Source organism: Vidua chalybeata, chromosome 4, assembly GCF_026979565.1.
Source record: "Vidua chalybeata isolate OUT-0048 chromosome 4, bVidCha1 merged haplotype, whole genome shotgun sequence".
Lineage (NCBI taxonomy): Eukaryota > Metazoa > Chordata > Aves > Passeriformes > Viduidae > Vidua > Vidua chalybeata.
The window spans coordinates 28,761,235-28,776,299 of record NC_071533.1 but is presented as its reverse complement, the minus strand read 5'-3'; the positions used below and the strand labels follow the sequence as shown (position 1 = coordinate 28,776,299).

The 15,065-nt window shown below is 38.2% G+C and overlaps 1 protein-coding gene across 2 annotated transcripts in view; it reads left to right on the top strand.

Moving 5' to 3' along the window:
- Positions 1–15,065, top strand: part of TNKS (tankyrase) — a 129,768-nt gene that overhangs the window by 5,700 nt on the left and 109,003 nt on the right. For both annotated transcript variants that reach the window (XM_053941956.1, XM_053941955.1), the window contains exon 2: positions 2,027–2,251. In XM_053941956.1, coding sequence (XP_053797931.1) covers positions 2,027–2,251 — 225 coding nt within the window. The remainder of the gene's footprint in view (positions 1–2,026; positions 2,252–15,065) is intronic.

Genomic DNA, 15,065 nt, shown 5'->3' with positions numbered 1-15,065 from the left:
AATGGTAAAAAGCTGTTGAGGGAAAGCAGTTTTGTTCTAAGCATGCCTTTGATATCACTAATAATAACTGTTGGAAGTCTAATCACTTGGTGAAGGCTGGCATAAATAACTATGCTCTAGAAAATTTCTGGAGTATACAGCTTTAATCTTGAAGGCAAAAGGATCTCACTTGGGTTGGGAAGCAGTCAGTGGTCAGAGTTTAAGAGAGCTGATCAAGCTGGTTTGTCAGCTAGCAAGCTGTTAATCATAAAAATACAAGCTGCTTTGACATATATGAGTAAGATAAGCAACTGCAGAGGCAGAGCTGATCTAAGTAGCGACTGAGTGTTCCTTGAGGGAGAACCAGGAAATGGCAAGAGGTAGTTGGTAACTTGTGACACACTTCCACTCTGCACAGAGACACCTGAATCAACCACTCCACCTGTGCTGCAGTGTAGAGCAAATTAGATTACATTGCTCTGGAAAGCTTTGCTTGAAACATCATTCTGAAACTACTCTGACTCAACTTGTTGCAAGTGTCCCCTATGTCCTTGTCATAGAGATGTCTGACCTGACACAGGTGTTTGTAAAGCCAAGTCACTGTTTAATTCTGTCTTGTGTGCACAGTTTGGGGTTAATATTTTTCATCTGGATTCATATGGATACAATGAAGAATGCAAATTACATAGTCAATTAGGAAACATCCTGGCAGTCTTACAGCCTCAGAGACAACAAAATGCACACATTTTAATGTAAAAAAAGAGATGAATCAATAAATTACTGGCCTTGAGATTGAAATTTTTTCTTTTATGTTTCTGGTAGCATTTGTGGTACATGAACTTTGTTAGGGTTACAAGTGTATTACTTAGTTGAAAGTTTCAACTTGCTTTCTTTGTGACTAGTAACTTGTTCTCTTGAATTATCTTTTAATACTTTGTGCAATATGTCTCCTTCCCATTTAAAATGTTTTTGAATGAATTTACAAGAGAATATAAATGCAAAATCTTAGACCTTCAGTAATATTGAACCATGTGTACTTTTTCCCAGCTTGAAAACTTTTCAGTTTACTTAGTTAAATCACTCAGTTTAATTGTTTTCTGTCTAGTGAAGTGGGAGAAGTGCTTGGGAAAGTCTTAGGGAAAAGGTCTGATCCTGGTGTGTGCACTAGTAAAGCAGTGACACAGTGACTTAGCTTGGATTTCCTTCACCATTTGCTTATAGCATAAAACCATTTTGAAAAGATCGTGTGTCTAAGAGTGCTCCTCTACCTCAAGGGCTTCTATGCCCATATAAACTGTGTTTAGTGCTCTAACAAGTGGGATTACTTGTGCACATAGCAAAGGAGGAGGAAAAACACCTAATGAGAATCATAAGTCTTCTATGTCATAAGTCAAACTGTGCACGTAGCAGCTTTGCAGAGGTTGGAATTGGCATTTGGAGGAGTTCTTGCTATGTTGAGTTAAAGTGTCATTAATTGGGTGGTGGGTGAAACAGTTCAGCTGTACTTAAACTGGTCAAACGGACTGCTTGATGTATTGTACTCACCAGGCAAAGCATTATTCCAGCTCTTCATGGAAGTCAGTTGATTTTTTACCAAACCTCATGAAAATTTGGCAGAGAATTGTGTGTCTTTCGTGAATATTATTAATTTGGTTGTCTGTAAACTATGACCATGTGAAAGCTTTTGTCTAACTGAAGGGAGGTTTTAAGTGGAAATCCTAGCTGGGTGTATGCAACAGCGAGTACAACTGATGCTCCTGTTACTTTCCTTGCATCCCTCTCATCATTTAGCATGCTCAGCCTTGTAGACCTTCTTAATGAGATAGAGTGGCAGGCTCTGGTAGAACACAGTTCTGTTCTGTCATGACTGTAAGTGAATTGTCCAGCTGTTGTTTGAGCAGGTGAACAGAGTCTGACTTTATGGTGAAATGAAGTAAGAAGTAGATGAGGGACATGAATAATGTACACTGAACCAAGAGTGACCAGTTTTAGGTACTAAATCATGTTGTTTTGCCAGACAAATGAACAGAAATATGTTCTTTTGCAGGTTTTGGAAGGAAGGATGTTGTAGAGCACTTGCTGCAGACAGGAGCTAATGTTCATGCTCGTGACGACGGAGGACTGATACCCCTGCACAACGCCTGCTCCTTTGGGCATGCGGAAGTGGTCAGTCTGCTGCTGTGTCAGGGGGCAGACCCAAACGCTAGGGACAACTGGAACTACACTCCTTTGCATGAGGCTGCTATCAAGGGGAAAATAGATGTGTGTATTGGTAAGTGTCTGTCACTTGTTAGGTTGAAATTTTACCTGATTGTTTTGTGAGCTGTAATTGTTTATGTACTGTACTTGGGATGAAAGATATTGCTTGTTTTAAAAGTGAACTACTTCTAATCTAGCAGGTAGGTATAGTGATAGTAATTTAACATTTTCTTGGTCTGTAATACAAAGTTTGCAGAACTTACATCAGAAAAACTATCCTGGAGAGATTGGATGAAGTCTCCTTGTTTGTTAAATTACAGTATCTAAAATCTGAATATGTAGGTTTGTCTTTCTTGGTTGATGTCAAGAAAACTAGCTTTACTAGATAGTCTTTGTGTTTTTGGCTGCTCTATGTGTTGTAGTAGTGGTTAAGAAGATGGTAAACCTTTCATTCCATGCAGTATGGAGGAACAACTTGGTCCTTTGGCGCTTTCCAGAACAATTTACAGCACACCTTTGTTCAGTGGTGTTCTATTTTCAGTATGTGTTTTTTAGCCTGGAGCCAAAGCAATTTCAAATAAAATTGAACACTTCAACTGTTTAAAATTTGTTCAGAACATGTAAAGAGCTTTTCAGTCAGGATGTCTTTAACTTCTGTGGTTTTTTCCTGAACTTAGTAGTACTTTGTTTCTAAGTAGGAACTTCTGTTTTTATTTTTTTACACTTGGAACAGTTTCTTGAGCTTGCACTGTTTTAACATCTACAAACGTGAATAAAGTTATCTGTTCACCATTTCTTTTTAATCAAACGTGTAAAGGAAAGCCTGACTTTTGGCCGCTTCAGTTAAGATTATGAACTATACATTCTATGTGTTATCCAGATGACAAGACGCAATTATCGGACTTTCAGATAATGTCTTTTTTTCTGAAAGTTTTATTACATAGAATTCCTTCACAGAAAACTACAAAACTTACCAAATGAAATCTTGTGTTAGCTTTATTGCAATATTTAAGTCATTACTTAAAAATAAACACCAGAAATTTAGCGAAAGAATATTGGCAGGAATGCCATAATATAATTTTTCAGTCTGTTTCTTCTTTTTACAAGCAATGTGATTTTTATCTCTTTATGCAAGGTAAAACATGGAGAATATTCTATAGAAATTGAATATAGTTGATTATGCAGCAGTATGTGGGAAGAGATCCATTGGTATAGTAGGTTCCAGTAACAATCTACTGTGACAGTGTTGGATAGAAAATTAAGTTGAATTCCAGTCAGTAACTGAAGTCTAGTATGGGACTTAAAGGAAGTAATTACTTTGGTCTGTTTTGTGCTGGAGTCAGCCTGATTTTGGCAACTGCTGACTGAAAATCCAAATAAAATAGAAGAAAGTTTGACAGTAAGAGGCTGAATAGAAAATTGATCTTTTGCTTTGGAAAAGATTTGTCTTTTTCAGTTTTTGAAACCTTGTATTAGAGAAAGAAAGGGTGCAGAAGCCTGTGTTTATAGATTGGTTGTGACAGAGGTTTTAGGATTTGGCAGGGCAAGGCAGCATGGGTAGTGTTGCTTTGGGTGGTTTGTCTAAAAACTTTGATGCTCAGGAGGAGTTGGGCTAGGTCAGATGAAGAGGCAGATTGTGATACATCCATTTTGATGTACAATACTGGTAGAAACTTAAGATATTTGGATTTAATTTCTGTAGTCATTGAACTGATGGTACCTTTAAAATTCACTCTTAATTCAGCAAGAGGTTGTGGGCTTGGTGAAAGGAAGTACAGGATTAAATTTATGGCTTGCGTTACACAGAACTTCATTATGTATTCTGTGCACAGGTTAGATCTGTAACTCTAAATGTTGATGCTAGACTTAGGGTATGATCCATGTATATGTAAATGTTCAGCATGTAGTACTTGCTGATCAAATCCCAAAGCTCTTCTGCTGTCTGGAGCAGTTTTAGAGTTCCTTGGAAGCAGTGAGCAGGCTTCTAGCACTACACACAGTTCTTCTCCCATCTGCCTGCAAGTAGCTCTGGAGAAATTTTGGGGCATTTTTAAATAATTTATTTTAAGCAAGCAAGCATGATGCTGTTGTGCTTGGTTTAGTTACAGTTATCCACCTATTTTGTACTTCAGTCAGATATTTCATTTGTCAGGGTGAGAGTTCCTACTAAAGGCAGTGTCACCAGGCACCAGATTATTATGTATTGTAGTATGATGCTACTTTGGGATTGACTTGATTCTATAAAACTGATAGGACATGAGTCTAGACAAAGAAGCCTGTTCTTTCATGTTGGTAGCGATTTTGAATTTATATCTAGTGGGCAAGCATGTTTTGCTGTCTTCAACAGAATTCCTGTTTCTTTCTAGCAGTTTTATATAAAACTTGTATTTTAAGGTCTTCAGCTTTAATTTCAAAGTCTTTTGAAGGAACATGTTTTACACCAGGATAATGCAACAATGTTTTTAGGGCATTAATTCTGACTAGGAATATTTTAATGGGTTTTTGGAATACATTGTACAGTACTGCTGTTTACGCCTTAAGTGTATGCTGTTGCAACTGATATGATGGAAGAAACTGGTCTGTTTAAAAAAAATTAAAATTCAAAGAACAGATCCTTGGAGCACTTCTTTTTAAACAAGCAGGGCATGCTTTTTAAAAAGCATTGTTTGAAGAATGGGAAAACCTGACATAACTGGAATTTTTTGCTGAATTCGGATATCTGTTTGAGAAGTGATAGACTGTGTAGAAATTAGTAATCTAACCTCATTTTTGGCGACCTACTCTTGGCATCTTCTTCCAAATGATAAAATGAGTGAGAATTTTCCTCTTTACCTTCTCTCCTTTGCTTCTTCTTTTCCACCCCAGCCTGCATGTTTTCTGTATCACATCTAGCATGAACACTTTTTTTGGTCACTTTACATGTCAAAAAGGGAAAAAGTGATAACTGAACAAAGCGTGGAGATGCCGCATATTCATGAATAATGATTTTTCAGAGAAAAATTCGAGACATTGAGGCCTAGTAGGAAGACCAGCAAAAGACACGTAGTGACTCCGGCAGTAGAACACTCTTGTGTCTAGCACAAGTGTTGGAATGGAGTGTCTGTATTTGTCCTAAAGGTACTGTAGGTGCTCAGCTTTTGTGCTGAGTTTAGAGTAATAGGTACAAACCCTGCCACTGGAGGAAGCTTGTGTAGAAATAAGTATACATGAACTGATGTAAACTCACCAGACTGTGCACCCAGGAAACTGTTAAGACAGCAAATAGCTCATGTGAGTTCTTTTTCTTCTGTTTTACTGATTGCATATTGCAGTTGTAGGACAGTGTAGGGAGAGGTGCTGAGTATGGGAGGAGTATTGGCTCTCCTAGGTGGCAGTTGCTTTTGTGTTCTGTTCTGGAAGTGGTACTTGGTAAGCAGTACTCGGCTGGTTTGCTGACCATCTCTTGCAATGCATTCAGTCACTGTGGATCTGTTTAGTTGCCAAGTAGTTACACTTGAAAACACTGTTTGCTTTATGTAATCAGTTTTTGGACTAAATTTATTGAAGCATTGGAACCAATCATTAGCATCCTCCAGTATTTATGACTTCTAGGATTGCTTTATCTGTCAGAAAGATGCATTTTCCGTGTCTGTGAACTGCTTCTAGAGCTAATGAAAAGTGGTTTTGTAACTCAGTGTTTTATTTTGTCCTGGAATAGTGGATGAGTGCTGAACTCTGCAATGTGCATTTGGAGGAATGCTGTGATGTCAGGGTAGTGACTGTTCTGCATTATTGGGCTGTGGAGAAAGAATTATCTGTTTCTTCAGTCTGACTGCAGTATAGACTTTGACATGAAGATCCACGTATCTCATTTTTTTTCCAGAAATGAAGCTCATGATCTCAGACTGTAAAAGCCTTGAATGTATCCTTTCCCATGGAAGTCATCAATTTAGGAACTTGATAAAGAGACTGCATTTGAACTGTGTTGCATAGCAATTAGTGTACAAAATACTTGAAAGCTCTAATTCACTTTTTAAATGCTGTCATACTTTGGCTTTGAAGGTGTTCTGTGGCAAGAGAATTTTACAGTTTAAAAGTCTTGCTGAAAGAAAACAACCTTTCCTTTTTTTGAAAAGGAAATTATTTTTGATTTCTTGGTGACTTTATTGCAGGCTGTTCAGGACTTTAATGAGAATTAGTGAGCAGTCATTTCTGTTTGCAGTTTGCATGTCCTTTGTGATTTTATAGATATCTTTTTTTTCTTCTATCAAATGTCTCTTTTCCAAGCTGAAAAACATAGTCTCCTGTTAAGTCATCCTGTTGAATATTCTGTTTTTTCTACCTCCTGCCTTCCTCCACCCCCAGCCATTTTTTTTAGGGGTGAGGGGTTGGTATGGGGGATATGGACACCAAAAACTGGTGACGTAGATTTATAGGGTAACCTAATTTTCTTTCTGGTTTGGTTTTCTGCTTGCTGAGCACTGCATGGGAGTAGTTCAAGGTCGTTCCTGTGTGCTAACAGCTCCTTTAAAACTATTTGCGTAGCACAGTTGTGTTTTGTTCTTGTTTAAAAAAAAATAAAACTAGGCTAAAAATAACCTTAGAGAAGCTGTGCTTATACAGTTTGTCCGGGTTTGCTTTGCCCTCCAGTGCATTTGTTTCTACAGAAGCTGTAGCTGTTCTTGCAGAGATTTTTTTTTTTCCTGTATGGATCTCCAATTAAGTGTTGATATCTATAGGACTGCTAGGCTCAATATTATCTCAGATGTCATACACCTGGTTAGTTTTTAAGGGCATCCTTCAAAATATGCAAGCACAAGCATATATATGGTGATGCCATGAATTATGGATCTGAACATGCAGAGTACTGTAGTAATGTTAGGGAAATAAAAAATTATATCTACTGAAAAGCTCCCTTCATCACTGTACAAAGCTGTAAAAGTTTTTAAAAATCACTTTTAGCCCATGCAGTGTTAAAAGGATCCACCCAGAATTACTTAATGTGACTTGAGACTAGTGTTTTTACTGGCTTCCTCAGGCTAGTTATAAAATCTACTGCAAAGATCCTGTGCCATGATGAATTTACTGTTCCAGTGCTATGAAGTGACCTCTAATGGTACTGTCAATGTGCATTTGTCTCTTTTTGACCAGAGAATTTCTGTGTAAGTTGATTTTTTTCTTCTTTACCTTTTTTGCACTTGAAAGATAGAACAAGCAAGCAAACTAAAACATTTTTAAGCTAACAGCTTTTCTGATGTATAGGTCTTGCCCTTAATATAGGGATCACTATTATTTAAATGCCTCTTTGTAAGCATGTCAAAACATTCCTCATCCTGCTGTGCTTCCTCGCAAATGAGGAAGGAGAAGAATTCATTAGTTAATACCTACTGCTAGTATGCATGTTTTGACTGAAAGATGCGGAGGGAGTATTATGTGACCCCTTTCTGCAGGCCAAATAAACCTTCTGTTAGGATTTAAAAAAAAAATCTATGGAAGGTATTTTGTGAGTAGAAGCAGCTCACAGTGAACCTTAAAGGAATTGTAGAAATGGTAAAATCATTGAACTACAAAAATCTTTGAACTACTCATTTGTTTGGTCACCTTGCAAAGAAGGCATGTACAGCAAATAGTGACATTATTGCAGTTTATGGTAACTTTGTCTTAAGAGATTTTAGAATGCTCAGTGTGTTTCCAAGGAAAGGAACTGTATTACTGTAAAACTTAAAGCAGTGTCTGATTTTACTACCTGAAAAACAGTAATTAAAAAAAAAAGAAAATCATAAGAAGCGCTGTCAAGGAGCAAAACTGTATAGTAGCCAGTTCTTTTTAGAGGTGGGGTGACAGGGATAAGACTTGGTATCTTAACTGAAAATTAATTAAACTGACTTAGATTTATCCGCTGGATAGACAGAAGCCTGTAAGAAGACTAGTAGCTCCTTAATAAGAATTAGAGGGGAGGTTGGTAATTGAGGTCCATTGGGATCTGGTTATGCATGCTCTTTGTGGGAGAGATGTACTGAATTCCTGAAGACTCTCTTGGAGAACTCGTGTTCTAGAAGGAAGCTTAGATTCAGAGTCATCCTGGATATCTGATATTCAGAGGCTTGTAAAATCATTGGAAAATGCTCTCAAGTAAGTACTTTAAAATGTAAAATGTCTTAACTGTTGCTGTGTATATCAGAATATTCTTAAGATTGTTACTTATTCCTGCTTTGACTTTTGAACTACTGGGGTACTACTGTTGCTGACTGTTCATAGTGTGTTGTGGGGATACAGTGACTTATATTTGAACTTTAAGTTGCAGAAAAGTTTAAAGAGCTTTAGGCTGTTCTTGTGTACCAGAATTGTGAGTTTTGCTCTATTAGGAGGACATGAATTAATCCCTACAGTGTGGAGCTTTGGTATCTGTTAGCTGCAGTTATTGTTGATATGAGAGGAAAGATACTTTGTATTTGACAAGCTTAACCACAAGCAGTCCTTGTTAACAGCATCTATAGCTTATATATCCCAGTATGCAAAAATAAAAATCCTAGCTATTCTTAATAGTATTTATTATTCAGATACTGATCAAAGCCAAATCAGTTGTTGTGGAAGCAGACTCATCAGACTGTAAGGAATTTTGGTCTGTTTCTGCTGTGTAAGTTACAGCCTTTGTTTGGAACCCTGCTTCTTTGAGTAGCAAAGTAATTTTAAATTGGTGCATACCTAGTGACTCAAACACCTAATATGCTTCTCATACTGTTTCTTCATGGGGCCTTTCTTAAAGGAACCTTGCATGATAGCAGACACAGGATGAAAATTTCATGTTTTAGCTTGAGTGGAAGAATACTTTCGTTGTCTCAATCAAGTACTTGTTCCTGGTTTTAAATAGTTTCACGTCCTCTAGCCGCTTCTTTAAGCTATGCTAGCTTCTAAATGTTAATATTCATCACAGATATGAAAGCCTCGAGGGCCGAGTCTCACATTTTTTGCATGTACGGTGTAGTTAAGTCGTCTGTAGTTTGGACTTGGTCTATTGAAAGAGACCTGAGAATAAGGCTGCCTTCTCTGTGAGCTGTTGGGGGTGGAGGAATCCACGACTGAAAGACATTGTTTATTGGGAGGCATTGTAATACTATTGTCATAGTAACAATGGACTGGAGTGTGAGACAACAGGGCTTTTGTCAAAAGTGATAACAGACAATGGTTTGGGGCATTCTGCCATGGCATATACAACTGCAGTGCTCCCTGGTGGACTTGGGCAGAAGGACATGAGGGAAATGGATCAATTCCTGTATGAGAAGGATACCTCTCCAGTGTGTGACATCTGTGTGCAGATGGGTCTGTTACGGAGTGTTGTCTCCAGGAGTTTCTGTACGCTGGTACCTGCGCATGTGTAGCTGTGATAGACACTTTTGGAAGAAATCTCTCTGAGCAGTGTCAGTCACACATATGTACCCAACAAAGAAAGGTCTTGGAGTGCAAGGAACCTTAAAATAAGTGGATCATTGATGCAAGGTGGAAGTGCCAAGCTACAGCATTTTTTTACAAGGACCAAACATTGAGCTGAATTAATCCTCAGGTTAAATCCTCTTCAGGAACAAAATCAACAGTAAACTTTATAGCAGAGAGGATGATGCACAAATCAGGTGCCTTGTCTGGGATTTAATGCAATGCATAATTTGAAAACTGTCTTTCTTTCTGTTAGGTTTAAATTGTATTGATAGTTAATATGTTAGGACCTATCTAGGTTATAGACTTTTTCCCAGTCTTGTTTTCTTTTTCAAAATTCAGGTGTCAAGAAAACTACTTTTTTCCTTGTTTGCTTGCTTGGCACAGGAGGATCTGTTGAGGACAAAGAAAAGAGTAATTTATTTTATGATGTTTCTTTACAAGTGTTTGTCAAATCAGAATCTGATTTCTTGCAGTGAAGGAGGTGGTATGATAATATGCAAACATGACTGGAAAATTTGCTACAGGGTCTTTCTGGGAAGTTAAGGTCTTCAAAAGTACTGATGTTAGCTATTTGCAAATTGAGAGGGAGGGGAAGAAGTTGCATATCATTTGGAACAGAGTAATGGAACAGATGGTCCTCTTGCAGACACTGAAACTGCTTTCAGATGTCCAGTATGAGTTTAGAATGGCTTTCTAAATATCTTGGAGAAATAATTAATGTTATGGGACAATGCTTCTGATTACTGTAGCAATATCTGCTTTTAGCTTCTTAGTGGAACCATGTGGTCCTTAATGCAGTTCATATGTGGTTTAAAAACAATCTGTAGATATATGTGTAGATGTTAAGGGCACAAATGAGTGGAGCGCATTCTAGCAGAGGTCTCAGGTACTTTCTTGGGCTAATGGAAAACATTGATTAAAGTATTACTACAGGATATAAAAGTCTTGCTTTTAAAAATGTGTAGGCAAATAAATCTTTGTCATATAGTAAATAAAGGAAGGTATCTCTTTTTAAGTGTTTCGTTTTTCTGTAAAGCAAGTGTGCAAAATAAACTGTGGGTGCTTGAAGCCTACTGGAAATACTGAGCTCTTGCCTCTTGTTCTGGGTGGTCTTCAGTTCAGCTATTCATGCAGCTAGGACTCGTGATTGATAAGCACAGACTCCTGTAATTCATTGTTTCACTGTGTTTATACAAATGTACCATGCAGCAGCAAGGCTGAGATGTCTGATGTGAATCCTGCTCTTCATGCTGTGTTTAGTCTTCATGTTTTGCTGATGTCTTGTCCAAGCAAGCAATGCTGAGCAGTTCCTTGGTTAGCCACAGTACTCTTGACCTAACTGCAGTATTATAGTTTAGGATACTGAATGTATGTGATGAGGGATGCAAGGAGAACATTTTGGTTTTTTATTCTTGTTTGGGGTGATAGAAGGGACATGGGTGACCCAGGAGAAGAACTCACTCAGACTGATGTAACATGCATTGTTCCCTACAGTGAGACCTATAGCATTGACGCTATCTCACCTGACAGACTGAGATTTTTGCATTGTAGTATATTTTTTTGTCAAGGACCTAATATTAAATACACTAAGATTTGCACTGCTCTATATCAAGAGGCCATGGTGGTGAGCAGTTCTAGGACTGCAGGAAAAAATTGGATATAGCACTGGACTTTAAAAATTGACAGCAATCTTACTGTTTTACTTAATAATGTGATCTAAGATGCTGGAGAAAGTTTACAATTCTGATAGGTGTAGTCAGTTGCTAGTAGAGTAAGCATGTTTTCATGGACTGGACAAACTTGCTATTCCTAAGATTTTATATGTTACTTGTATCTCTTAAACATGTGATAGCTATGTTGTGGACTAACAATGAGTTTACAAAATTGACATAAGGTTCAATTTATGCAAAACATGCAAAAGTTATTTTACATTTTGGGGCTTCTTTAATCTAAAGAGTTTCAGGTCTTAATAACATCAAAATAGCACTCTGTGTCCCATAGGGTGTGTATCAAAGACACTATCTGCGTACTGTTGGACTTGTGGACTGTTGGACTTGTGGACTGTTGGACTTGTGGACTGTTGGACTTGTGGACTGTTGGACGCTGGTAGGCACTGAAATTCATCTCTGGAAAAGGAGGAATGTGCTTGTGGAATATGACAGTTGTTCTGGGGTTTGATGGTTGTTTTTTTCCCCATCTTGTGCTTGCATCACTGAATGATGGCATGAGAGCTGCTGCTAGAATTTAAAGCCTTTCAATTAATGTTTTTTCAGGTGCTTTTCTGTTTTGGAAAAATGATAGATCCAGGACGGGTTCTCAAACTTTTAAGATCTCTTTGTTCATGTTTGTTCTCATGTGTTAGATTTTGGTTCACTGGCAAATAGTGCCTTCAGATAGCCACACAGCTAATTTCACATGCAATCTCTAATTTTACTTCCACCAAGACTTTTTTCCTCCTCAGACTTCATTGGGAAGAGTACCATGCCATAATTCTCTCTTATGCAGGAGATTGGAATTAATCTTTGGTTTCTCTTAACTCTTTTCACTTCGTTTTCCTCCTGGGGTGTTCTTTGTTGACCTAATTTGCCTCAGTGGTGACTGCTTTTGCTTTTCAAGGACTCTGAAAGCAGGGCTCTTAATCTGTCAAATGGGATGTCAGGATTATAGTTGACATTTCTTTAAATAAAACTTGAAGTAAAAAGGTGAATTTGTTCAGAGAAAAGTTGAATTGGGACCAAGCAATGAAGAATTGTCCTTAAAGCAGCTTTCAGCTTGGGATATAGTTGAAAACATAAATTGCTCAGACAGTAGGACAGCAGTTCAGATTTCTGTCTGTTCAGTATGGTATATTAAACCAATTGCGTGAAGCTTAAGTAGTTGCTAAATTGCTGCTTGCAAGAAAAAGGGGTTGTGATTTCACATAGTGAGTCCTCAATCCATACCATCTACAAATGAGCTAAATGGTTTTTGTTATTTTTTTTTTGGACCTCTTTTGATGAAAGGGTCTTCTATTCTATTTTGCACACTTGACAGTATATATGTTCCAGGTGACTACTCAAACATACTGAGATGTGATTCTTAAGCGCTTTTGTGAAATGGCCATAAATCAAAACGTGGGAGGTTCCTTCTGAATACCAGGAAACACATTTTGCCATCAGGACAAGTAATCAGTGGTTGGCCAGAGAAGTTGTGGAATCTCCTTCCTTGGAGATACTGAAAAGCCATTTGGACAGTGTCCTGGGCAACTGAGTCTAGGTGGCTCAGGTGCAGCAGGGAGGATAATCTACACAAGTCTCTTTGACCACAACTGTTCCATGATTCAGTGTTACAGGAGTGCATGTACGTGGCTGCAAATAAATGGGATTAAATAAATATTTAGTGTTCTGTCTTTCATTGCTTGTTAGCTCAATGAAAGATTTTTCTTTTTTTCTTTTTTTTTCATTTTCTTTTTTTTTTTCTCCTAGCTGAAGCTTCTAGAGTGTTTGTATTTTGCAGATTCATTGTGGAACTCCCAAAACTTCCTTTACACTACACAGCTTTTTGTGCAGATAGTGTTCTTAGGGGAAGTGTTTTGGAATGGCAGCACTGTCTCTTACATGATGTAAAAGAACCACAAACAAAAGAATTTAGCAATTGCACTTAGGTTTTGAGGTGGCTTTCTAGAAGACCACATTCTACATAATCTGCATATACTTTTGTTCTCACTCTTAGCTGGAATGGAAAATTTTAGCCTGAAAACTGTTACATCAGAAAAATGAAACAGGGATATTTTGTTCATGAAATCGAGGCAAGATCAAGGCTTTGAATTGCTGTTCATGTAGGCTGAGCAATCTACTCTGGCTCTTTCTCTGAGGGCAGAAGGATAATATGAGCCTCTGCTGTGCTGCCTACGGGCTCTGGAACCTTCTGCATGTTCTTTCTTTCTATGCATATTTAATCACAGGTAGGCAGAACTGGCATACCAGGGAGCAATTTCATAGTGCTTCCTACATACAGAAAACTAATCATAGCTAAAATCACAGAATGAGTAAGGTTGGTAAGAACCATTGGAGGTGATCCAGTCCAACTTCCCTACTCAAGCAGGATTCCCTAGAGCATCTTACTCAGGATTGTGTAACTCAGGATGCACCTACTTATGGGGCAAGACTTGAAAGCAATCACAGAGGGAGGAGGGAGTATTTCAAAAAAGTATCTTCTTCCCCTTCTGGAAGAACTCTTGTTGTGGTAGTGATACTTGTGGTTTTGGTTGTCTGGGTCAGATTCCTTCCCCTTACCTTGCTTTGATTAGATGAATCTGATCTCTGGAACATCTAGTGCCAACTTCAGTCTAGAATGCATTGAAGTCTTGCAGTACATTGAGAAGAGAGGTTTATGGTATGTAGATACAGACAGGAAGTTAGGTTGTCTTGCTAAGAGGTTGAAACTTCATTGAGCAAAGTCTGAAAGTACTTCTGGGGCAAGCAGTGACTGAGATAAAGAGTCTTTCTGAAAAATTAGGAGTTAAAATAAGTTAAGATGCTTTCAAGTGATGCTGTGTAATTTTTTTTTTGTCTAGATCCCTTTTTCTCTTCAAAACAAACGAGCAAAAAGGTGGTACTGAGAGACCTTGTTCACGATGCTTCTTTTCTTACTGCTGCCTTGAAGCCTCTTTCTGTGGATTGCTCAAATAAGCTGAAGGAACCTGATCTCCAAGTGTTGTTTCCACTTAATCTTTTACCGGACCTCTGCTTGGTTTGGTATTGCATCTTGTTGCTGTAGGAACTAGTGCAGTTTCTGCAGTGTGTGGAGTCATGAGAAGCTGCCTTACAAAGATCAGATCTATGTCAATAAAGGGAGATACTTGATATGGCTGTCCTCTGAGCCTGCCTGGACCAAACAGGCATTTTAGCTGTAAAGCAAGAAATGCCTCTGCTAGGAGAGCCATATTCTGAGTTGCCTGTGTGTATTGTCTCCTCCTACATACTGATTGATGCCCCAACAGTTGCTGCAATAATGTATCTAATGACACAGTAACAGAAACATGCAAGCAGGTGCTGTATTTTTCCAGATCACATCACATTTAGTCCAAGTAGCATATTTAAATGAGAGCTTGCTTTCTTTTACTTGAAAATGACCATTTAACACCATCTATCTGTATAAATTTTTGAAACTGTGGCTCTCCAGGAACTGGCCTTCAGGATTACAATCAAAGAATGGTTTGAGCTGCAAGGGACCTGTAAAGATCACGTAGGTCATATCCCCTGCCATGGGTAAGGGATAGTGTTCACCAGATCATGTTGCTCAAAACCCTGGGCAGCTTGACCTTGAACACTTCCAGTGATGGGTATCCACACCTTCTCTGGATGTTCCAGCTTTGCAAGAAGTTCAGGTGGATGACATCTGTAGCTTTTCCTTTGTTGACTGATGGAATCATTTCATTGTGGGAGGCTACCAAATGAGTCAGGCATGATCTTCTCTTTCTGTCTCTGAACAGC